The sequence below is a fragment of the Python bivittatus genome, unplaced genomic scaffold (genome assembly GCF_059951505.1).
Source record: "Python bivittatus isolate LINGU-HERP-01145 unplaced genomic scaffold, Pbiv_v1 ctg000020_np1212, whole genome shotgun sequence".
In the NCBI taxonomy this organism is placed as follows: domain Eukaryota; kingdom Metazoa; phylum Chordata; class Lepidosauria; order Squamata; family Pythonidae; genus Python; species Python bivittatus.
This window is the reverse complement of record NW_028277030.1, coordinates 46,847,812-46,874,300: the sequence shown is the minus strand read 5'-3', so window position 1 is coordinate 46,874,300 and position 26,489 is coordinate 46,847,812. Positions and strand designations below refer to the sequence as shown.

At 37.7% G+C, this 26,489-nt stretch overlaps 1 protein-coding gene across 1 annotated transcript in view; it reads left to right on the top strand.

The window, feature by feature from the left end:
• IBTK (inhibitor of Bruton tyrosine kinase) overlaps nt 1-26,489 on the top strand; it is a 73,541-nt gene that overhangs the window by 9,001 nt on the left and 38,051 nt on the right. The window contains exons 2-11 of the mRNA XM_088138010.1: nt 2,637-3,277; nt 3,968-4,064; nt 5,868-5,992; nt 10,802-10,912; nt 11,949-12,119; nt 14,140-14,257; nt 15,326-15,506; nt 17,937-18,060; nt 18,397-18,571; nt 26,287-26,458. Of these exons, the coding sequence (XP_087994136.1) occupies nt 2,954-3,277; nt 3,968-4,064; nt 5,868-5,992; nt 10,802-10,912; nt 11,949-12,119; nt 14,140-14,257; nt 15,326-15,506; nt 17,937-18,060; nt 18,397-18,571; nt 26,287-26,458 (1,598 nt within the window). The 5' untranslated portion in view covers nt 2,637-2,953. The remainder of the gene's footprint in view (nt 1-2,636; nt 3,278-3,967; nt 4,065-5,867; nt 5,993-10,801; nt 10,913-11,948; nt 12,120-14,139; nt 14,258-15,325; nt 15,507-17,936; nt 18,061-18,396; nt 18,572-26,286; nt 26,459-26,489) is intronic.

Genomic DNA, 26,489 nt, shown 5'->3' with positions numbered 1-26,489 from the left:
AAAGGGAAGTGGCCTTAAATAACAAGCCAATTTTCTTTCAGTTTGTAATCCTTAATAATGGTATAGCATGTATATATTTATGGTAGGGGTTACTGAAATAAATTATGTGCAGACAGTTGGAAAAGAACGAAGAGCATAATGGGTTATAATTGAAAATAAGGGACTACATTAGAGAAAGAAGTTTACTTTGTTACCAGGCTCTTCAGCATAATGTATACACTATTGCTAATTTTTTATCTTGGATTTCTCTGTGTTGCAGCTCTCATTTGTGGAAAAAAGGCTTTCTAAATTCAATAGTATATTCCCCCTTTCCCTCACCATTATGGAATACATGGGTAAATAATTATTTGGGACATTTATTTCTAATGAACTGAGGCTAATGTCTAGGAAAGAAAATAAAAAAAATGGTCTTAATATGATTTATAGGAATGTGCAAAATGGAACAGTAAATGAAGATGCAACTGAAGCCATAGACATGCATATAGCTATGTATATTTCTCAGAAAACAGATTCACATTCTGTGTCAAGAATTTCCCAGTTTTGTATTATAATCGTTCATGAATACGATCAGTTTACTTGTCTCATTATATTTGGGATGAACAATATATTTAAATTCTATTATCTATCATAGATATACCTACTTATATGGATTTTGATAACTTGATCCTCTGAAAATTGCTAACCGTTATGATTGTATAGCAATAGTTTGAAGTATTAGTGTAAATGTGTGAACTAAAAGCTTTGCTGGCAGTCCTGGTGATGAGATAGAACTTAATTGCTAGGAAGAAACAAGGAGTACAGGCTGTATATGCCATCTTTCCCAATTCATAATGCTTCAGATCCTTAGCATTTTCCCTCCATTTCTGAGGATTTGAGTCTAATGTTGTTATAGCAATATTTTATACTCAGTGGTATGTGCATAGAACATATATACTCTGCTTGTTCTCACACCATAAACATAGTATCTTTTTAATATATTGAGATAACAAAATAACAGTACTAGATAATTCTCTTTTTTAGGAAGGCTTGTTGAAAGGTGGTTGGGTTATGGCTTCAGTCAAGTTTCATAGTGGGACATAATACTGAGATAGCATTGGTTGCACTTGCTGGTGGCACCAGGGCAGGGATAGTGCACTTGTACTGGTTCTCCTTGATTTCTCAGCAGCTTTTGATACCATTGACCATGGTATCTTTCTGGACTGATATGGGGATTAGGAATGGGAGACATGATGTTGTGGTGATTCTTCTCCTTTCTCTGTGATTGGTAGCAGGGAGAGATTGACCCAGAAACTCCGGGCATGTGAGTGGGCTTAGGGCTCTTTCTCTTTCTGTTTAACATTTACATGAGATTGCTGGGTGAGGTCATCCATCATTTTGAGGTCAGCTATCAGCAGTATGTTGATGATACCCAGTTGTACATCTTGAACATAGGCTGGTCAGGTGATATTATCAAGGTCTTGTCTCAGGGTCTGAAAACTCTGCAGATGTGGCAGAACATCTCAAACAGGCTCAAGCTCAAGACTGACAAGACTGAATGGGTGTGGGTATTTGGACTACCCAGATCTAGGGATATTCCATCTTTAGTCCTGAATAGGGTTGTACTTCCCCTTTCGGGATTGGGGAACAGCTTGGGGGGGCTTCACAGTCCTGCTCAAGCAGTAGGCACCAGGTGTGGCCAGGAAAGCCTTTACATAAATTCATCTAGTGCATCAGTTGCATCCGTATCTGGACTGAGAAACCCTTAGGACAGTCGCTCATGCTTTGGTTTAGACTGTTGCAATACGCTGTACGTGGGGCTGCTCTTGAAGACCACTCAGAAGTTCCAGCTGATTCAGAATGTAGCAGCATGGGCAGTTATGGGGATTGCCACAATATGCCCATGTAACAACTCTGATGTCGGGTTTAGCCCAGGGAACTCCAGGAGACCATGCAGATTCAATCCAACAAGGTTTATTAGCTGCAACCTCTATCAAGAATCTTCCCAGACTGAAACCTCAGTTCCCAAAGTCAGCCAGTCAAAACAGAGTGAATTCCTCAGGGAGGTGCCAGCCTCCTCCTCTTATCTCTTCCCCGCGCTTCGGGAGATGAAAACGCATTCTTTACTCCCCGATTCTGGCCCCCACAATTCCAGTCCATCACATCTGCTTTGTGAGCTGCACTAATTAATGCACCAGTACATTTCTGGGTGCAATTCAACATGTTGGATATCAACTATAAAGACCTTCATGACATAGGGCCTGATTATTTGAGGAACCATCTGTTTTCCATAGTTTCTGCCCATACTATATAATCAGGTAAGGTCAGCATGGTTCAGGTCCCATTATTAAACAGTATCATCTGGTGAGACTGAGGAAGCAGGGCTTCTCTGTCACATCACCTGCCCTCTGGAAAAATGTGCCATCAGAGTCATATTTCTCCCCCCCCCCCGCCAATTTAGATGAACCCTCAAAACCTGGGTCTTTCTCTAGCTTTGGATAGAATGCAGGTGGACCCTATGGGAGATATTTGGTTTGGAAATGTTGGTATTTTTTCTGGAGAAAGAAAGAAAAAAAAGAAAAAGAAAGAACGAACAAACCTGCAACTCTGCTATGTTAAATACTCTAATCTCTTTCCTTTCTCTGCTCCTCTTCTTACAGGTCTTTCTTGCAATTATGGATATCTAAAAGAACTAGACAGAGTGGAGGGGGAGCCCCCCTCCCCACTCCATTTGTTGCTTTTTGGAAACTTTTTTTTCTGGACAGTAATATATTTTGTAAATTAAAAATGAAGAAATGAACTCTGACTTTATATTGATAAAGTTATTTATTTTTTTAAGAATCAAGCCTTAATAGCACAAAGATTCCCGTGGAAGCTACCCGAAACTTGGAAATTATGAACTTCTTGTGAAAAAAGAGCAAAGCGAGAGTTTGCAGAGCCTTATCTTGCTTAAAGGAACAGTTCAGTGGGAAATAACATGAGTTCTTTGGTGCCTGATTGTACCTTGAAGTGTCGATCACTACAGCATGCTTTAGATATTGTTTCAGTAGTGACTCGGGGAAGTGAAGGTCAGATCAAAGCCTTTCTCACTTCTCATTGCTATAATGCTGCAACAAGCAAGGATATGTTTGGCAGGAATGCCCTCCATATTGCCTCTTCCTGTGGTAAAAAGGGAGTGCTGGACTGGTTGGCAGAAACAAACGGAGTGGATTTGTTGGCAAAAGACAAGGAGTCGGGATGGACAGCGTTGCATCGTGGCATTTTCTATGGCCATATAGATTGTGCATGGTCATTACTAAAGGTATTTCACAGTTTTTATTAACATTATGAATCTGTGCCAAGCCTGATGTCTTGAGAAACCAAGCTGTAGGCAGAAGAAAATTTTGTATAAATGTTGGTTGCTTTGTTACGGGTCCCATATAGTTAATCATTTTTTTATCTGCACATAACTTTTAGATGTTTGCTGAAGTGCTAAATAAAGTCTAACTAGATTGGTCTATTGACAAAATATTTAAGCAAAAATCCCAGCCCCCCCCACCCAAATGCTGAAGAATTGAGAATGATTGGAAAGACATTTCTTTCCCAATCAAGTAAGCAAAGTAGAGAGATACATGAGCTAATAAACAATTCAGATTTGCTTATTTTTTGTCTGTTAAAATTGCTTTAAACTACAGAGTAATTCTAGATGGTGTTATGTAGGATATATCTGGTAGCTGCTTTATCAAATATCCCTACTTTATTGGTGTGGTAGTTGAATTTTACTTGCCATAAGAAGTGAAGGAAAACTAAAACCAAGCGTGAATGCATAAATGAAAAAAAAATTAGTACTAGTAGTTGGTCAAAATTTATTTCTGCAATTAATAAGGTGGGGGAATGTCTAGTCTGACATCATAGCTTGGGGGATGGGTTTGTACATTATTCTGTATGTGGATTATTATGGGTTTAGTACAGAGCTTCTAATTTTCTTAATTTCTTTTCCCCTTGCTTTCAGCATGGTGTGAACTTGTATGCTCAGGATAAAGAAGGCTTGTCTGCTTTGGATCTTGTCATGAAAGACAGGCCAGCCTTTGTTACCTTCAAGAATACAGGTTGGTCATTATAGTGAGAGGTTTGTTACGGACTTGAACAAAAACACAGAATTGTTTTTTGGCTGGTGTGAATAGATATCGTACTCAATGAATGCATTAAAAATATCTGTTGGATATAATAACAGTATCGCATTAAATGTTGTATATCCCTCCTTAGTATATCTGGTACTGAAGGCAGTTCTCATAATGTGTGGACACCATTAGATACTTTAACTTGTCCATTTTCAATACATTATGGTGGGTAGATGTCAGTTATTTGTGGGTGTATAATTTTGTTATAGTAATACATTGTAATACAATAATACAGATTAATATTCCTAAATGTTATTTTGGGAATACAAAAAAAAGCAGTGATGCCAACATTTAGCATTTGGTCTGCTCAAGCCAAGAGATAGTCTTTCTTTTGCCTTAAAACAGCAGTGTTTAATCATTCCAGTCTGAGGGTGTTGTTAAATCATCTGATATGTTTTGGAGCCATCATTATATATATATTATTGTTGCTGTTATTAAAACAGGTGAGGTTATAATCTACTCACTTTCCCTCAGCTTATGCTATATTAGCTTAGCATACTAAATCTACATTTTTGAACCCTTCCAAATTCTTAAATTACATTCTTTAAAAAAAAAAAATTTGGAGTAATCCATAGACTTTATCCAATAATAATGATAGCAACAACTATTATCATTACTACTATTTTATATGCCATCAAATGGTATATACTGATTTGTTCTTCTGAACGTGTATGGTCTGTTTCTAGGCTTATCTTCTTTGTAAAGTATGTTAATTTCAAATAAATTGCACTCCAAAAACACTGTTTGTTCTGTTTTGTAATAAAAAAGTAAAGGTTAGCTTTAATACCAGTTTGCCTTTGGGAGCATATCTTACAAAATACTGTATTTTTCCATCAATAAGATGCCCCCATGTACAAGACAACCCCCACTTTTCCAACCCAAAATTAAGAAATCAATATTTTAAAGATTGTGCAGAACACATTTTTATTTAGTAATTAGTTAACATTTACCTTATACACTTGGTGGGAGGAGGTCCAAACCGTCTCTCTGCAGCTCTATTTCCATGCTCTTTTGCATAACTGATTACATTCAATCATGAGGGAAACTGCTGATAGCTTGTCTCTGTAAACAGACTTCCTCCAATTGGTTTGTTCAGCATCAGCTGACGTCAGTTACATAAGGCTCGTGATTGAAGGAAGTCTGTTTGCAGAGACAGTATGGGCAGTTTCACTCATGATTGGAGGCTCGTGATTGGAGGAAGCCTGTTTGCAGAGTCAAGCTATTTCACTCGTGATTGGAGGCTAGAAATAGGAGGAAGCCTGTTTGCAGAGACAAAGTATGGGGAGTTTTGCAACCGCGTGGTTCTCTCCTCAGCTTACTTCCTTGAATAAGATGCCCTTCAATTTTTAGCGTAAGGATTTTAGAAAAAAGTATTGTCTTATAGTTGGAAAAATACAGTATATTTGTAAGGTAAAATGTATTTGTATATAATATAAACATTGAAAATACAACACTTGCTATCATGAATAATGTCTGATTCAGCATTGATAGAATTATGTGTCTGCTTGTATTCTGGGTATGTCTTTTAAGATGGTATTACCTTAATTTTGATTCTGCAAATTATTGGGTGTATAATTTTGTTATAGTAATACATTGTAATACAATAATACAGATTAATATTCCTAAATGTTATTTTGGGAATACATGAAAAGCAATCATAAGCAGAAATAAAGTAAATGCATTTCATCCACATGTCAAATGATATAGTTAGAACTTACCATTTTACTTTAGATCCCACAGATGTCTATACATGGGGAAACAACATCAATTTTACTTTAGGGCATGGTGGTCAGCAGAGTAGACATCATCCTGAGTTGGTGGATCTCTTTCCTCGAAATGGCATTTATATTAAACAGGTAATGTAGGCATTGTGGAAAGTACTGCAGGGTGGGAGACTGGGGCGGTGGTGGTGGTGGTAAGCACTTGGCTGACCATAGAGGTTTGGGAGGAGTTCTTATAATTATATAGCAGCTAGTTCTCTTTCTGCTTAGCAGGAATATTTGAAAAGAGTTGTGATATTCTTTTGGCCCATGTTCCTTATTATACATCTGTGTCTAAACCAGTTTTTTAACCCATGCTTACCAAGAAATTAAGACTTTTATTTCTACTGTGTTTGTGGACAAGGGGAAAAAGTTGAAAATGGACAGGCCAGCTAACTGCTTTTTGGCTCTGTTGTCAAACATCATAACACAGTTGGGATTGAGCTGTGTAAAAACACTATTAGAACGCTTGTAGTTTTGCATTCTGTATCGTACAGTGACCAACCAGATGTATTTAGGAGCTCAAACATCTGCTTAATAGATAAGTAACAGGTATTTTAAACATATTGCCTGTAATTCCAAAGGTACTAAATAGTCATGACGATTAGTACCCATTAATAGCTCATCTTCCATAAATCGATCTATTCCATATAAGAGGTTGAGGTAGGACAGTAACCATTCTTGATACAAATGGAGCTAAGATTGCAGTTAAATGAATGCTATTACTGTATAAAATAGTTGACTAAAATAATAAATAAATTTGCTGTTTGCATTAAGATGCAGTGTCCTTTTCTGTTTTAGGAATACTTCATGTGAGTTCTTAATTATAAACCTAATTTAACAAATATCACATGCACACATGTAATTAGTGGCCCCCTTTTAAAATCCTTTAGTTGCCAACCTAATTGCAGACTTTGTTATGCTAACTCTCTTAGGCTAGCCTTACTTTCAGTTTCCTGGGAGAATAATAACTACTCAGAAGAGAGGTCAAAAGAGAAGAAAACTCAGTTTTTCACCCATTCTCATAAAAAGCCAGCTGTTGAACTACCCTTTTCACTCCACTGTGGCTCTCAGTCTGTGGCTGTCTTGCTATTAGTTTCCTTCCTCAGTGTTGCTTGGGTCCCTTTTCCAGCCGGTACCTGCTTTTTTCGGCAACTGTGTGGCTCTCACACCTTTCTCCTGAACTTCTTCCTGCCCTACAGCCATCAGTTTTCTTGGTCTTTAGCTTCTCCAATAGGTTGGGTCACCAACAGCATCTATTGATCCTGAAAGCAACCTCCTTCGTAACAGCCTACCTACTCTGTCACTTATATGCCTTGTTTCAAAAAGCAGATATGCCAGCTTACAGGCTAGAATTTTTTTCTAAATGCCTTCATGACTTTAGTCCTGCATCTGTCAGATTGCTAAGAATGGCAAACAAAAACAAAAAACCCCAACCCTTTAACCTTAATATTTCTAATGCTGAGAAGAACAGTTCCTATCATGGCAGTTCGTATTGCCACCCTCCCCTTTTATAACTATCTAAATTGCTGGTCATCTGGTGGTAGCAATGAAATTCATTTTAACTATTTGTTAATGCATTTAGTTTTAATGGTTGAGTCTAAGTTATAACTTGGTAAAAGAGGGAGAAAAAATTTTACATTTTCTATATCATACATGATTTAATAATTTAATATACTAATGTCTTAACTCCCTATGCCCATCTTTGTCCAAATTACAGTAAAAAGCCCCAGCTGCTTTTTCATATGGGAACTGCTTTTTTCATCACGTGGGAGCTGCTTTTTTTCCAACTTTTCCAGCTCTGCAATATATTTTTTAAATGTATGCATTTGTTAGATTTATAACCTGCCTTTCTTCCAGGAACTCAAGGTAGCATACGTAGCATTCCCTTCTTCATTTTTTCCCTCAACAGCAACCCTCTGAAATAGGTTGGCCTGAGAGGTGATTGGCCCAAAGTCACTTGGTGAATTTCTATAACTGAGGGCGAACTTGAACTTGTCACCCAGGTCCTTGTTTAATACTATACTGACACTTTTTTAGGGGTGGTCACTAATGCAGTACTGTATATAGCATTCCAAGTGTATTCTCTGTGTTATTTACCTGATGGTATTAGAGTTTTAGCTGTTTTATTTTCAATCAGTTCCTAATTATTCCGAGTATGGAATTTTTATAGCAGCCACCTATTGTGCTGGCATTTCCATTGAGTTGTCTGTTTAGTCCAGATTCCCTTTCTTCAATTACTGCCCACTCATATCCCATTACTGTGTGTGAGAAGTTTGGATATGTTGTGCCGGTGGGCATCACTTTGAACTTGCTTACATTGAACTCCATTTATCATTTTGCCCATAAATCACTTTTTTGTCCTTTTGGAATTCATGGCATTTTTCTTGATCTTAGGTGTATATTCTAACCAAGTAGTTATTGATGTAGATTTCAGTAAGCTTCAAGCATCCTGGAAAGACTTGATCCCCTTGACTTTGCTTTTCAACTTTCTTTTTACTGGTCCCCTCATTCTTTTTGGAAATTTTCTCTTTTGAATTAAAACAATGTGCAAAATTATATGCACATTGAATATGCTAGCATTATGATCAGATACAGTCTCCCTTCTAAAAATAAGTACCTGTGCCCTTGTTATCTGTGGTCTCATTATCTGTAGTTCTGATATCTTTGACTGGTAGAGACCCCAGACCCAGTATGTTTGTAAAGGCTTTTGTAGCATATCTGCAGGTTTGGCTCATTGTTTGTTGTATGTGAAATGGTGAACAGTTTTTTTGTGCATGTGTGAAATACATTTTTTAGATCACTCGTGCAATATATCAATATTTGCTTATTATTTTGCTCCTTAATTGCTTGGTTGTAGTAGAACTCATTGAGTCATCCTGGTTATGAGACCTTCTGTGACTTTTGTATCTCCCATACACACAATATCTTCTGTGCCATTGGCTGCACCACAAGCATATTCTTCTAAAACTTCATCTTTCTCTCTCTCCACCCTCTCCCAAATGTATCTTGTGTGGTGGCGGCTAGAAAACACATGATAAAATTTGTTTCATTAGTCCAGAGCAATTTGGACTGATATATTTAGAATATTTATCAAGGTTTTCTTTTGTCTGTTTGAAACAGTGACTTTGTGAAAACATGAGAGAAAAGGTTTTCTTATAATTCTCTTCTGCAGATCATTACTATATAAGCAATGCTGTACTTGTGGTACACTAGCTATTCTAGTGTCAGGTAAACTTTTCAGCAGATGATTTGCATTCATCTGTGGGGTCTGTTTTGCAGATCTGATCAGTTTTCAAGTAATTCTAGTAGAGATATTTCTTGGTCTCCAGATCTTGCCATGACTTTGACAATTCCATGTAACAATATTGCTTATAGATGAAATTGCTAGCTGGAAACATTTAGAGATGTTACAGTCTTGTTCTGCTTTGTAAGAGTGAATTATCTTTATTTACAAATGCTGAGACAACTGCTTAGAGGAGCCTATGGTTGTTAAAATTAGATAAAACAGTCATCACAGCCTGAGAGGTTAAAAAGGTCAGAGTACTTTTTCAACAGTGGAAATGTCTTCACCTGGCTAATTATACAGTAGGTCTAATGAGTCGATCACTTTTTGCAGCCTTATTAAGGACTTTGTTGTACAATGAATGAATGAATGAAAGCAAGCAAGCAAGCTGTAAATTTCTGCACCTGCACATATTCACTCTTTTCTTATTTTGAATCTGTAAACATTAAGCATGCAGTCAGATTTGCAGAAAGACATCAAGTTTAATGTTGTATCATGTAAAGGTTGTGTCAGTTTCTATTCACCTAGGGATTCATTGAAACATAAAGTTTGCTTCTCTAACTTCTCTGTATAACTGTGGCTGAGAATTAGCATACCAGTGGTATTTCACCTTGAATCAACAGATCACCTTTTCTAGCAGGTATTAAATAACACAGGGGAGAAGATAAAGTTTTGTGGCATCTCACATTGGAGTAATTGTAGGCGTGATTGCTCCTCCCCCATAACTACTAACAGGAAGTGCCCACTTGGGTAGACCCAGTCCACCATAACAAAGTTACTCCAATCTCCATTCCTTGCAGGCTGTCCAGAAGGATGCAGTGGTCAGTAGTGTCAATAAGACTAGGAGAGGCACACTTCCTCCATCTAGGTTTCAGTAAAGGTCATTCATCAGAGTGACCAGTACTATTTCCATTCCATGTTTGGACCTGAATCCTGACTGAAAAGCATTCAGATAATCTGTTTCCTCTAGGATCCTCCCCACCCTCTCAACAGCCTTCTCTTAAAAGAGAAGGATGGAGACTGGGCAGTAGTTGTTCAGTATGGTTAAACTGAGAGATGGCTTCTTCAAGAGAGGGCACAGTTCCACGAAGGAGGTTGGCATCTCATTTTCCCTCAAAGAGGCACTTATCACCTCTTGAATCCACAACTCCGAGGCTATCTGTAGGAGCCTGGTTTGGCATGGAATATAGCCAGAGATGGTAGAGCTCATGTTACAGAACACCCTTTTCACTTCCTTAAGTGGATATGTATGAAATGATCTGTTGCTACAGGTTTTCAGATTGATGCATAAAGTTATACTCTGTCTTGGTAATTCATGTGTTATTTGTTAAACTCATTTGAAAAATATTAGAAATAAAGACATTTGTTTTTGAAGTATCTATTTTTCATGTTACTTTTTCCTGTAATACAGTAAAGATAATAAGTGGTCCTGTGTGTAGATACCCAGTATTATAAATGTACAATGTAAATTTGTTTTGTATGTATTCATTTAAAATCAAACTGACACATGATTTCTTTCTGCATTATTACAAAGTAAATTATTTAAATATCAAATTACTTTGCAAAAATTAGCTAGATGAAATTCAAGTCCTCATTTTTTTTTCTCTCTCCCCCCTTAGGTAGTACTCTGCAAATTTCACTCTGTGTTCCTTTCCCAGAAAGGCCAGGTTTACACCTGTGGACATGGTCAAGGAGGACGCTTGGGGCATGGTGACGAACAGACTTGCTTGGTATTCTAAAACTAATAACTTAGATTATTAAAAAATAATTGGTTTTCAAAGATAGTTTCAGATCAACTAAGCTATATATACAGTAGGGCTTCTGATTTCTTTTTAAAAAGTGGCTATTTTGCAGATATCAAAAATGTGTTTCTGTTTAATGTAGTCTACTTTAAACATGAATATTATAATTCTAATTGCATATCCAGAATGTCATGTACACAGATGTTGCTCCCCTATTATCCACAGCTTGAGAACCATCAGATGGTGACTTTTATTCGAAGATGATGGAGATAGTCCAGTGTAGCTGGAAGATACAAGGTTGCCTTATACTATTAAAATAACTTTCTTATACATACACTGAACTGTACATAGACATACAGTTTACAGTACAAGCAAATATATATACACATGCGTATATATACACATATATACACCTACACATATACTTCTTGAAGAAATTAGGGGATGCCGTAATCCTATAATGGGTAGTTCATATTAAACTTTTTTGATCTGTGATTAAAGGTTGATTTGGTAATTGATTCCATAAATAATTATCTGTTTTCACTATTGATGAGTTCTCAAACCATTTGGTAGTGAACATGAATTAAGGAATTATCTTGGATAATGTTTTGAGAGGTAGCCATGGAGAAGTATTTTGCAGCAAAACAGAATCTTATACTTTAAAATTAACAAAGTTATTAGAATATAATGAAAACCCTATAAGAATATTTATTTAGTCAGTTTTCAGTGTAAATGGGTTATACTATTACGGGAAAAACAACAGAGCTTTGTAGTACATTCAGAAATTTACTTTTCCCCACAAAAGCTTGTATGGTAATAATAGTATTATTACAAAGTGTCCTACAATTCTTTGACATATTTATAACTACTAAGGATGATATTAAGACTGTTGGAGACACAGTATGTATGTTACATAAAATACTACTTTGAATATGATTTTGCTTGCGTTCTAGATGATGAACCTCCTAATTGAGAGAGGTGTGGTTTGAGACATTGAAGGTGACATTTTCTTCATCTGTCTTAGATTCCTAGACTGGTAGAAAGCTTGGTTGTTCATCAGTGTTCACAAGTAGCAGCAGCTAAAGATCATACACTTGTACTAACAGAAGATGGATGCTTATATGCCTTTGGCATCAATACTTTTCATCAACTTGGTATACTTCCTCCTCCTCCTAACTGCAGTGTTCCCAGACAGGTAAAATAACCTCCTTACCAAGAAGATGTTTTAGATGTGCCTATACATTTGTATGTGAATGCATAATGTGTGCATACCTGGGGGCATGAACATACTGCCATATATATGCACTTTCATATATCAAATGTAGTGCCAGTAGTACTGTGTGATATTTATTATTTATTCTACAGTATTTATATTCTGCTCTATTATAAAAACTCTAGGCAGTTCACAAAGCCGATTCGTAGAAGGATAATACCATGTTCTAGCACAATATAAATATATAAAATCCAGAATTAAAATTTAACATACATCTAATTAGAATGAAATGCAGCAGCTAGATGGTAATCTCTGAAATCTTATCTGAAAGGCCAGTTTTTAATTGCTTTCCTAAAAATAGCAAATAGAGGTAGTCCTCACTTATTGCCCACAGTTGGGACTGGCAACTCTGTTGCTAAGTGATATGGTCATAAAGTGAAAAATCATGTGACTGCACCAGACTTACAATGGCAGTTCATCAGTTCCTACTGTGATTGTTAAGTGTGACATCATGTGACTGCACCTTGCGACTTCCTGCTGGCTTTCCCATTGACGTTGTTGTCGGAAGCTGGCTGTGAAGGTCACAGATGGTGATCACGTGACCATGGGACATTGTGACCATTGTAAATGCGTGCTGGTTGCCAAGCACCAAATTGCGATCATGTGACTGTGGGATGCTGCGATGGCCACAGGTTCGAGGACCAGTCACAAGTCTCTGTTCAGTGCTGTCATAACTTTGATTATTGAACGAGTGGTCAGGACTACCTGTATGGGGACCATATGGATCTTGGAGGAGGAGATTTATTGCAGAAGATGGGGGTAACAACAGAGAAGAATTTCCTCTGTGCTCCAACCTTCTTCACTTTTGGGCAGGATGGAGCTTATATGATCCCTTCCCATGTGGAATGGACAGGACAGTTAGAATCATTATGATTTGTGCTACAGTTGAAGGAAAGTTATGAATAAATCAGTTAATGATTAGAACTTGGTTTTCTCTCAATATATTTATCATCCCAGATTTATGAATGAGCTGTATAATTTCAGCTATCAAATGTTGCTTATAAGACAGCATGTTTTGGTTTAAGCAAACTACCTGTCCTCAAGGCACTTGGTGTAGTGGTTAAGGTGCTGGGTTAGAAAGCAAAAATCTGAATTCTAGCTCTCCCTTAGGCCTGAAAGCAGCTGGGTAACTTTGGGTTGGTCACTCTCAGCCAACCTGCCTCATGGGTTTGTTACTGTGGGGAATATAGGAAGAGGGAGTTATTTTTATCCTGCCTTGAATTGATAAAAAATAAAGGGAGGATAAAAATCTAATAATAAATCAAAAAAATTAAAGCTACATGTCCTCCAGAAGGCTTGGTGTGGTTGCTTCAAAGTTTTCCCTGGTTGCTCTTGCGTGTGTGTGCATGCACAGGCAGCACTTCTGCTGGGTCTGACAGGGAAATGAAATGACTGTGTGTGTACACCACACAGAGACAATGGGGGAAAGCTGGTTTGAAGACTGCTGTGCTGAGCTTCTGTTTTGAGTGCTCTGCAAAACCCTATTAAGCAAGCTTTTTATTGCGATTAACATCATTCTTGGTGCTTTTAATCTAAACATGAGCCAAGCAGATGACAACAATAAAATATTAAAGCACATAGCAATCTGAGGGAATGTTGCAAGCACTTGTAAAAGCTGTCTTTAACAATTAGAGTTTTTCAAGGTCACTGAAAGTTGTCCAAGCCTGTTGGATGAAAAATGTTTCTCTCTGACATCTAAAGCTAAAAAGAGATTGCTTGGCAACTTTCCCTGAGAAGGGAATTCCAGAGCCGTGGTGTCACTATCACAGTGTTCAGCATCTCTTTTGTCAGTGGTTGGTCTAATAATATGTGTTTTTTTTTTTTTAATTTATGAATTAAAATGCTCTTGCTGAATTCTGTTGTCTTCATGTTCTTTAGATACACGGCTAAGCTAATTTGTTACATGACACCTGTATGTATGTCTGTGGGCTTTTTTATTCAGGTTCAAGCAAAAAATCTTAAAGGAAGGACAGTGATTGGTGTGGCTGCTGGCAGGTTCCATTCAGTACTATGGACCAAAGAAGCAGTCTATACAGTGGGACTGAATGGTGGACAATTAGGTGAGAAAATATTGACATGTTTGGGGGAAAAATCTCTTAAATCTTGCTATTCTTTTTAGAATCTTCTTGCTGTATGACCAATAAGATGCCTAAGTTGAAATGTATTTGAAGCGATGCTGTTAATGGCTAAAGCTAACTGTGCCCTTGGGAAGTTGCTTATTTTTTCATATTGCAGTTTTGATCTTAGTTATTTGATTTTCGTTACTGTGTAGCCCTCCTTATATATTTTGCCTACAGAATGCGGATGCCTGCCCACCCACACGAAAGGAAGGATTATTCTGACAGAGTGAAATAATTCCTCCCAGCTTAATACCCAGAATGTAGATACTCTTAATGTTGCACACAGAATTTTGTAATTAAATAAAATTGAACTTGAGCATTTTCAATTTAGGAGCTACCTAATCAATGGAACATAGGTACAAATTTTAGAAAAACGTAAAGCTTCCTTGAAATAGCATGTGAGTTTAATCTGTAGATTTGGCAATAGATTCAGACTGGTAAAGGTTGCATTATGAATCTATATCCATATAGCTTTAAGACTCCTTTCAAATAAATGTGCTCCAGGTAAAGGTATATATATTGACCATATTAGCAGTAAAGTTTTGTTTGTAAAATGTTTTAATACAGTTTGATCCTCCCTATAAGGTTGGCTTTTAGTGATATGCTAAGCAGGGTATTGTGCAATTATTAATTTAACAAAACAGATTTTGTGACCATCTTTCCATGCTGTAATCCAGAATTCTGTAAACTTTTCCAGTGTTCTATTTTAATATGGTCTTCATTACAAATGATCTGTGCTTTGGCAGGAAGACCCTGGAACATTGTTACTGATCAGAAAAAAAAAGTGCTGAATGTGGTGGGATAGTGGACTAACTCGGTATAAGGCTGCTTCATAATATTGGCATATGTTTAAAATTACTTTTTGATCCTCCAGGCATTTTTATTGTGCAAGTGGGTGAATGGAAACACTTATTTCAGCCTTTCTTAATAAGAAAAGAATTGTGCTTAAATGCCAAATAATTATGGATCTGAAAAACTTGACATTTAGGATATTCTCTTACATTGTAGGATACTTGCTAGATCCTAATGGAGAGAAGTGTGTAACTTCTCCTCGCCAAGTCTCTGCTCTACATCACAAGGACATCAATGTGTCCTTTGTCACTGCAAGTGATGGTGCCACAGTTTGTGTTACTGAAAAAGGAGACATCTATTTGCTTAGTGACTATCAGTGCAAGAAGATTGCTTCCAAGTGAGTGGTATTTTTTTTCAGAGAAATCTATAAGCTTCTCTTCCTGAGGTTTTTTTTAACTATGTCAACAAATTGAAAGGTTATGTTTTTTGCAAAATTTTCTATTTTGAGCATACCTATATTGCTGACATCTAATCCTAGGCCAATTGAGCTGTGATGCAGAAGGTTGCATGTGGAAGGACTAATACAGCTTGCTCCACTGTATAGATGTACAAGTCTTTGCCTAGACTGTTGTGTTAGTTGTGTGAAATAGGCTTCTGCATGTAGAACTGGCCTGGATGCAACCTGTTGTTTCTTATAGTACTGCAGGAACACAAGAAAAGGTAAAGCAAAACTAGTTTGTAAAAATAGAAATCCTTTAGATAATCCAACTTTTGAACATTTTTTTCCAGGGAGAGAACGCCAGTGAAACAAACAATATTTTAATATTTTCTGAACAGTACCTATGTTAATCTGTTAAAGTAGTGCGGTAGCACCTTAAATGTGGACCATTTATGATATCTCATTATAACATCCTTTTTTTTTTAGTTTTTAAAGTGCTACAAATTAATATTGCAATAATAATGAAGGCTGGCACATTAAAAGTGAATGATGGTGCCCCTAGAGTGAAAATATAAATCACTGACAATAAAACATTATGCTGCTTTTAGTTTCAAAATTCTATTGCAAGGGTGGGGAAACAATTTTGGCCAAAGGTTGAATTGACTTTGGGTAGCCATGAGAGTGGGTGGAGTTGCCTAATGCAGGCAAGCACCCTGATGTATTTTCTTAGAGACCACCGCCACACTCTCCAATTACTCGCCCTTTGTTTACTCATACTACACATGAAATTCTCCTTCCCACTTATTCAGCTTTTCTTACCTTCCTTCTTTGAAACCTGTGACAGTAACTGTGACAAAATGATATTGGGCTTACTGAATTTATCTGAAAGTTAGTTGCAGCCAGTACTCATAATTTGCAGAGGAAGTCTGTTGTGCAGAGAATCAAATGGAATGTATATGCCTATATTCGTTTATTCATTTCATTAGTCCACCAATCAATCAGTCAGCTAGTATACCACTAAATCCCATAAGACTCCTGCTGGTTGACAACACTGTATACATATAAAATATCCATAGTAAATTGAGATTAAAACATCCATGGTAAACAGCATTAAAATAAATGTAAAAATCAAATAATTCAAAGGTCATAATCATACATTCAAATCAAGATGTCATCAGTCAATATGCAAACACTATATGGAGAAGCTTAGTCTTGAGCATCTTCTGAAATGAAATCTGGATGGGTCTTCGTCCCTCTAAGCTTTAGCCCACCTCACCTGATAATAGTTGGTACTAGTAGAGGCTTCTCCTGGGTCAGGCTGGCTGATTGAATTGATTCTGCCTGAAGAATGTGTTGTACCAATTTTTTTGTATGAAATGTAATCTCACATTGTCCACTGCATGTCAACTATATTTAATTTTAGTTAAATTTAAATGTAAAAAAAAAAAGGTTAGCTTTTTCCAGGCCTTGTTTTTTTGGAGCACAGCTCCCAACGTGCCACTGAAAAGTCAAGTGTGGCCCCCTATCTGGAAAATGTTATATACCCTGCTCTAAATGCCGATAGTGCTAGAATCTATTAAAATACAATGTTAATTGTATTTTGTTTAGCTTAAGTTATGTAAAAATGAAATTGGAAATTCTACAAATGTTTCAATATGAATCTATGATAATCTTTTTTAAAATTATAAATTGATACTATGTGGCTTTCTAGATTTCTCAAATTTTGATTACCTAGATTGTGGCTATAATTTGAATCATTATCATCAAATTCTTTCCAGTTTACTTCAATCTGGAACTACAATGCTTTCCTAAAAATAATGCTTAACTTTCTGTTTTCAGGTGCCCGAGGAACTTTGCATACACTCTTGTCAGTAATCCTTACAATTTAATTCATACAACTCATATAATAGATCATTATTATTTATTGAGTATAAAGAAAGCTGAAAGTTTTAAGATGATTTATTGTGTTTGTGTTGACATTTCACCCGAAAAGGGCCTTATCCAGATTTTAAGTGTTTGAACCCACTTGTTGCCTCCAGGGTTAAGGATTTAGTTTGTGTTGTTTTTATTGACACACAACTTTTTTTTTTTTAAATGAGAGTTATGTGGTAGATACTGCATGATTTGTGAAGCAAATTGTTAGCAACAGAACAGGACAAAATGTCATATTACCCTACCATTGTACAGTTGTGATATTCCTACAGCAGTGAGAAAGGTTACTGTTACGCTGTTCTCTGTGCTTACTCATTGGGTTCTAGTCATGCCTGTATATCAACACTGTGGTTCTTTCATTTAAATTCACTTTTTAAACGACAAAATGAGATTTATTTTTATATTGTTATTGTTATTTGTTTATGTCTACATAAATACTTTTGTGTTCTTGTTTAGGCAACTAAACCTAAAAAAGGTTCTTGTAAGTGGAGGGCATTTGGATTACAGAGTGAATCCTCAACATCTTAAAGAAAATGGAGGTCTGAGGATTTATATTCTTGCACTGGATCAAGCTGGACGAGTAAGTTGTCTCTCTCCTCTCCCCACTCCATTGCTGTACCTGGATAGCATCCCCGGGTGGGTGAACTGCTGATCAGGCATGCTAATAGTGCTTCCCCCCACACTTTTTCCCCTTTTCTAACATTGAAAATTTTCTTTTTGAATTGGTTTAAGATTATGATTCTATTGATGCAACTATACATAGAGACCAAATTCACAATTAGGTTTCTGAAGTAAAATAGGCTCTATGGACTTCTCAGTACAGAAAATAATAAATGCAGGAAGCACTTAATCAGGATGTACAGTGCAACTGATGTAGACATATTTTTCTTTCCCTTCCTCCTATGTTATGTTTTAGGTGTTCTGCTGGAAATCTGCCAACAGTCCAATGAAGCAGTGCCGATGGATCTATGGCCGCCAAGTGTACATGTCTGATATTTTTCTAAATAGGAATGAAATTATGTTTGTTACACAGGATGGTGAAGCTTTTAAGGGAAAATGGATGGATGGGAACAAACATTCAGAAAAGAGAGGTCAGTTAACCTCCAGTAAGCTAATTTTCACAAAACTGAAGCCTTGAGTTTAATCATTTTTGGATAAGTATCAACATAAGCATACATCCCGTTCCTCTTCTCCCACTGCCAGCATTTATCTGCCTTTCTACTAGATTTGCTCTTGGTTGTCCTTTCGTTGTCCTGAGGAGGTTTTGAGGGTACATGAGAAAGTTGCAGTGAAAATGGCAAATTGCAGTCTTCTATTTACCTAACAGCAGTTCCCTCAGTGAAAAGATTATACATTTGATTTCACTCATAGTATTTCTTCTTATCTTCATGTATTCAGACACAAACTAAAAAAGCACATAGTCATGTTGGCAATTTTACTCAGGTATGTGGGACTGCTGACACCTGAGACAGTATTACAAACAGTGGAGCAAAAAAGTACCTGGCTAGTTAGTGCCATCTAGTGTGGTATGGATGCATGTATAAAACTGATGGAAAATGTGCTTGTTATTAAAGTGGAACTACATTAGTAATATATTGATTTTATTTATTTTAAAATACTTATACAGCTGTCCATATTGTAACAATAATCCTGGGTGCTCCACAAACCAGTAAAAACAACAAAAACTCATTATAGAGTTTCCAAATTATAGAATTTCAACTGAAAGGATCACATAAACCAACATATCTTCTAAAATAGTAGCATGCTAAAATTCTGCTACAGATGATTGATTTGCAGGTCATTCACTAGGTCCCCCCGTGTGGTTCTGGGATTTTTGCTCACCGTTCTTGTGATCATTTTGACCCCACAGGGTGAGATCTTGCGTGGAGCCCCAGATCGAGGGAGATTATCAGTGGTCTTGTATGTCTTCCATTTTCTAATTATTGCTCCCACAGTTGATTTCTTCACACCAAGCTGCTTGCCTATTGCAGATTCAGTCTTCCCAGCCTGGTGCAGGTGTACAATTTTGTTTCTGGTGTCCTTCGACAGCTCCTTGGTCTTGGCCATAGTGGAGTTTGGAGTGTGACTGTTTGAAGTTGTGGACAGGTGTCTTTTATACTGATAACAAGGTCAAACAGGTGCCATTACTACAGGTGACGAGTGGAGGACAGAGGAGCCTCTTAAAGAAGTAGTTACAGGTCTGTGAGAGCCAGACATCTTGCGTGTTTGTAGGTGACCAAATACTTATTTTCCACCATGATTTGCAAATAAATTCTTTAAAAATCAGACAATGTGATTTTCTGGATTTTTTTTCTCATTTTGTCTCTCATAGTTGAGGTATACCTATGATGAAAATTACAGGCCTCTTCATCTTTTTAAGTGGGAGAACTTGCACAATTGGTGGCTGACTAAATACTTTTTTGCCCCACTGTACAAGACCACTGATAATCTCCCTTGATCTGGGGCTCCATGCACGATCTCACCCCATGGGGTCAAAATGATCACAAGAACGGTGAGCAAAAATCCCAGAACCACACGGGGGGACCTAGTGAATGACCTGCAGAGAGCTGGGACCAAAGTAACAAAGGCTACCATCAGTAACACACTACACCGCCAGGGACTCAAATCCTGCAGTGCCAGACGTGTCCCCCTGCTTAAGCCAGTACATGTCCGGTCCCGTCTGAGGTTTGCTAAAGAGCATCTGGATGATCCAGAAGAGGATTGGGAGAATGTCATATGGTCAGATGAAACCAAAGTAGAACGTTTTGGTCTAAACTCAACTCGTTGTGTTTGGAGGAGAGAGAATGCTGAGTTGCATCCAAAGAACACCATACCTACTGTGAAGCATGGGGGTGGAAACATCATGCTTTGGGGCTGTTTTTCTGCAAAGGGACCAGGACGACTGATCCGTGTAAAGGAAAGAATGAATGGGGCCATGTATCGTGAGATTTTGAGTGAACACCTCCTTCCATCAGCAAGGGCATTGGAGATGAAACGTGGCTGGGTCTTTCAGCATGACAATGATCCCAAACACACCGCCCGGGCAATGAAGGAGTGGCTTCGTAAGAAGCATTTCAAGGTCCTGGAGTGGCCTAGCCAGTCTCCAGTTCTCAACCCCATGGAAAACCTTTGGAGGGAGTTGAAAGTCCGTGTTGCCCAGCGACAGCCCCAAAATATCACTGCTCTAGAGGAGATCTGCATGGAGGAATGGGCCAAAATACCAGCAACAGTGTGTGAAAACCTTGGGAAGACTTACAGAAAACGTTTGACCTCTGTCATTGCCAACAAAGGATATATAACAAAGTATTGAGATGAACTTTTGATATTGACCAAATACTTATTTTCCACCATGATTTGCAAATAAATTCTTTAAAAATCAGACAATGTGATTTTCTGGATTTTTTTCCCTCATTTTGTCTCTCAAAGTTGAGGTATACCTATGATGAAAATTGCAGGCCTCTCTCATCTTTTTAAGCGGGAGAACTTGCACAATTGGTGGCTGACTAAATACTTTTTTGCCCCACTGTATATATAATTCTAACAGTGAGACAGTGAAATTTAAAATCTTACAAATCTTACAATTATACAATTAGTGCTGTTACGCTGTGAGACCAGCAGGGGCCGCTAGGGGGTCATCCAGGCTTTTCCTCCTCCGTAGATCTTCCTCGCCGCTCGCATCGCTCATCGCTTACGCCAGCTGCATTCGGAGTTCGGCTAGCACCGGTATTTTGCTCCCCCACGTAGCACCGCTGGTTCCTCCCATCTACCCATAGAATACCCATTTATCTACTCACAGATGGAATAGCTTTCGAACTGCTGGGTGGGCAAGGAGCTAGGACAAGGGACAGGAGCTCACCCTGTCCCGCGGAGCTGGGCCCGAACCGCTGGAGTGCCAATAATTGTGTTTCATACTGCTTTGTATATGACATGTTGGTCTGATATGCAGTGCTGCCCTTATGTGGTTGACTGCATAGCGAGAGTAAAATGTTGGGGCATACAGGTAGTCCTCACTTAACGACCACTCACTTAGTGACTGTTTGAAGTTACGATGGTGCTGAAAAAAGTGACTTATGACCGGTCCTTGCAGTTACGATTGTTGCAGTGTCCCCATGGTCACGTGATCATGATTCAGGTGCTTGGCAACTATCATGCATTTACGACAGTCACAGCATCCCACGGTCACATGATTGCCATTTGCAGCCTTCTCAGCCAGCTTCCAACAAGCAAAGTCAATGGGGAAGCTGGCAGGAGGTTGCCAGTCATGGTCATGTGATGTCTTGCTTAACCACTGTGGGTGATTCGCTTAATGACTACAGCTGAGACTGCTGGAACTGCCTGTCCTATCTCAGGCCACACACCCACAGAGAGGTGGTTGCAAACTTTACTGGGAAGTTTGTGAAGCACATAAGCGGCAAAAGAAATGTGAGTGCAAACGCACATGCACGCACACTAGAGAAATCAAGTACCCAAAAGTCCAGCAAGCTTGCCTTGAGAGAATTCTAAATCCAAAACAACAGGTACAAGAATGGTCAAGTGAAGTTAAAGAATCCAAAGGTCGTGGAAGGGTCGTCAGCTGGTCCAGATCCAGAGTCACAGTCATGAGGTTTCAAGGCGGGAGTCAAGGCACATGGATTCCGGGTAAACGAACGGTTGTTGCCAACAGAGAGGCTTGAGGTCACTGCTCTTTTTAAATAGAAGCAACCCTGGTGTTGCTCATTTGGAAGGGTGAGGTTCCTTTCTTACAAGGAGCTTTGCAGAGCGCCTTTGCTCTGCTGTGCTCTCCTCTCTGCACAACAAGCCCTTGCACTGGGAGGGGGTGGCAGCTCAGACTCTTCATCTTCTGAGACTGGTAGCAGCTGTGTCTCCTGATTCCTGGGTGGTGCAGCTTCCTCTTCCTGCAGCTCCTCAGGCAGTGGTTCATCTGGCAACTCTGGAACTGGCTGCTTATTGCTGGTTTCCTCATCAGAGTCCAAGCTGGCCATGGCACTGCCATCGTAAGTTGGCGCAGTTACATGATGTTTCACTTAATGACTGCTTAGCGATGGAGCTGCCGGTCCTAATTAGGGTCATTAATTGAGGACTACCTGTATGTGTGTGTACACAAAAATTGGGTTGGGGAAGTGTGCATAAAGCAAAGTATATCCTGAGGCATTATACTGAAATTTATGCAGGAGTCTATAGAAATCGCAGTTCTCTAAATTAATGTATTTTTAAGTAAAAAATCATATAGTAAGAACTCTGAACTATAATTATTAGTGTGTTCTTTAATTACCTATATATTACTTCAGCAGTATGCTTCAAACAGTATGTTATTTTATGTATGATCACACCACAATTTTTTTCTGATTAGTTTCTCCTGTTAATTCTTTTCTTTGTTGCTTCAGAAAATTAGCCATTGAAGTTTTAGGGCTTGTAATATTGTACGCTTGGAAAACCTGTTGCTTTTTCTTGCTGTTTGCTTCCAGTTAATGTATCTTGTACTTGCAAAACAAAACCAAATGCAGCAAATTTACTGAATTCTCTAGCCACCCCAACAGTTTAAATCAGATATACTGGATCCTCTGTGTTGGTCAGGCATTATAGTCCTTGGATTTGATAAAAGATGAAGCTGTGCAGGTATAGAGTTACTCAGTTTGATGTTAAGGTTTTGAAAAATCTGCTGCATTTCTTATTAACATCTCAGTGATACATTTTATTTCCAAAAGCAGCAGTGGATATAGTAGGTGAAGGGTTAGCATTTTCTTTATCTGGTAAGGTGCTCATATTAGGAATTACTGTATTAGATTTATTTCTGACAAAGCAACTTATGAAGGATATTTTCTTTGAAGTCATGAAAGCTTATTTAACAAAAGAAACATTGTAAGAAATAATACTATTTTAAGGTAGTTGGCAAAAATGTGAGAGCCAGTTTGGTCTAGTGGTTAGGATTCCAGACTAGAAACCGGGGACTGGGAGTTCTAGTCCCACCTTAGGCATGAAACCTGGCTGGATGACTTTGGGCCAGTGGCTCTCTCTAAGCCCCCAACATCATGCTCAGGCAACCAATGGATCAACATTTAGTTGATCCGTAAAAACGGACCCTGCACATGTGGGAAAGACGCTAAGATGAAAAAAAGTTGGCAAAAATGCAATGAAAAGCTAATAATTTAAGGAAAACAGTTACCTTTCAAGAGGCTTATCTATTATTAGAAAAATCTTTAAAAGAAAATCCAATGTGTTAAACTTGAAAGTTAGTCCTTTCTTTTCCTGTTTGTTTTCAGTGGTCTCTCATATGAGGCTATGGTGGTGCAGGTTTTAGACCTCCTTTTTGAGAGACCCTCTGGGTCTTCGCACCCTAATCTTACTTTCTGCTTTTTGGAATAGTAGCTTGGTAAATTAGGTTTCCTACCATCTGTCTTCCAGGGAACATGTAAACTGGGGTCCTCCCCCTAACCTGGGTTACGGGCAGCCTTTTTAAAGACTATGAACCAGCTGTGGATGGAGAGATAGAACTTTCACCACCTATGCTGCCTGATCTAGCAATTGAGAAGTCAGAATGGGAAAACATGAGAGAATTCCTTGAATGCTACTTCCTGGAAGTTCAGTCTTTTCCTCTTTGGAGACAATAGACCAATCTCACAAGAGATAAACAAAATCAAACTTTTTTTTTTTTTTAAGAAAGATAGGAAACATGTAACCCTTACTTTAAAAGCAGTTTAGTTGGCATTAGTTGTCTCTTTTTAGGTTTGGGGCCTCAGTTCATTTTTGGCTTTTAGTTCAGATCAAGGACTGATTCAGGAATTGCTTAGTCTCCAAGATCATACATCATGATCTATCACTAGGTCAGGATCTCCAGTGTACTTTGATGCTTTTCCCAGGACTAAAGCTACCCATTTTCTTTTCCTAAATTATCTTGTTGCCTCATGAGTAAAATGATCCATTTATCTTGTTCATTCAAAAAGAAGGGTTAACACCCTGAAAAGTGTTTATTGATAAAAATCCTGGTCCTATACATGGTATGAGATAGGCTTCTTTCTCCCACTTTTGGTGTTTCACACCAAATTAAGTCTAAATATGATGCCTACCAAGTTGAGTTTTGTGATCAATGGCTGTGATGGCTTTAGTACCATTTAGAGATTTTTTACCCCCTGAATTGCACTTGGTTCTGCAGTAATTTAATATTAATTGATCCTCAATTTAATTTCTGCAGTACCTATTTTATACAACAGTGTTCTTATGTTCTTGATTAGCTTGAGGCTTTTTATACATTTCAGATCCAAAATCAAAATTATCATTTCCCCAATCTCTATCTTTCAGTATCTCTCTGCTATAATTATTAAAAATAATATACTTGTCCACATGATAGAGAGTAGATATAGCTAATAAGCTGTTTCACTCTACTGTAATGTATTTGCAATTTAATAAAATAACATTTTAAAAAATGCCAACTTAAGAACTTAATTTTATAGCAATATCAATGAGTATTCTATGCATCTTGTCTCTCTTTTTTGTTACTTATCCTGTTTTTCTCTTTTTTGTCATGCTTTGTTTATTTTAAACACCACAATATACCTAGGGTTTTTTTCACTGTATAACCTCTATTTTATCTTTTTTTCTTGCTGGTATAGTTTTCTGTATTCAATAATAATGATGATGATGATGATGATGATGATGATGATGATGATGTTTATATACATGCAAAAAAGTGTGTAGTGTTCTAGACCTACCACAAGATGGCAGCGGTCTGCTAAAATTGGTGAGATTAGAATAGAGACTGCTTCTAGGATACCTTTCAGCTCATAAGAAGTTAATAAAGAAAAAAAAAACCCTAAAACTTGGCTATAGCTCATCATAGGAATAATGAGACAACACATCCTACTTCCACAGAAAAAATAAGCACAAGAGACAGCAAGGCTTAACTAGTACCAGAAAGACAGATAAATATCAAATTTCTAATGCAATTTTTTTGCTTGACTTTTTAATCTTTTCCTTAGAGATAAATGGATTCCTGAAGCAAAATTCTCTGCTGTGGTTCCCCGACTTTTTCCAGCTTCTTGTAGATTTCAGCTTCCGTTAGAGGGTCAGAACCGTGTTGGTTCTCTTCTCTTCTTAAGCATAGTACCAAGATTCTCCATTTCCTCCTCCAATTCTGCTGCAAGATTTAAAATGAAATTTAGAACATTTTAAACACTTCTTCATTTTCTAGCACACAGAGAGGGATTGGAATCTAAGTCCTAGTGCAGATGAACAAGAGCCTTGCTTCAATCAAAAATGTGGATTGAAGATATCTGCAGTCTGGTTAGAGGGAATGTGTGTGCTGTGTCTGAGCTGGCAGCCCGTGTGAGCTGCAGACCTTACAGAAGCCCTAAGATGGAGCTTGCTTGTGCCTAAATCTGACAGCCCCTTAATACATTTGCTTAAATAAAGAAATTCATAAATAAAATCCAATATTATAAGAAATCGCTGGTAGCAGTGGCTTTGGGGAAAGAGGTTGTAGCCTTCAGATCTAAGAGCCCTTAAAGAAAAAGAATAATCATTATTGTCTGTCTTTACTCTTAAGTTACTTGCAAAGTTCTAGAAATCTTAAACTCTTTACTTTGCTAATTTGTGTGTGAAAGTTTAGAAGCCCAGAGAGGAAACTGACTGCAAACCAAGCCCCCCTGTGGTTATGGGCCTGATTAGGAGAATTTAGAAAGCAAACTAGATATGAAACTTAATAAAAATATGAATCCATAAATTTTCAGCCTTAGAGGAATCAGTAAAATTATTCGAATAAAAATATTCCTCTGCTGATCATCTAATTAATTAACTTTTTCTGTATTTACAGAGATTGTGTCAAATCTTCAGAATTCGTCAAGTGATCTCTCATCTTATGATGGAAACAATGTATATGAACGAATACAACTTGAGAAACTTGCTTTTGTTCACAGAGCAGTCAGTATTACCACAGATCCTAATGGATGTAATCTTGCTGTTTTACAATCAGATCCCAAAACAAGGTTTGAGTACATATAGTAATATGTTTGAAAC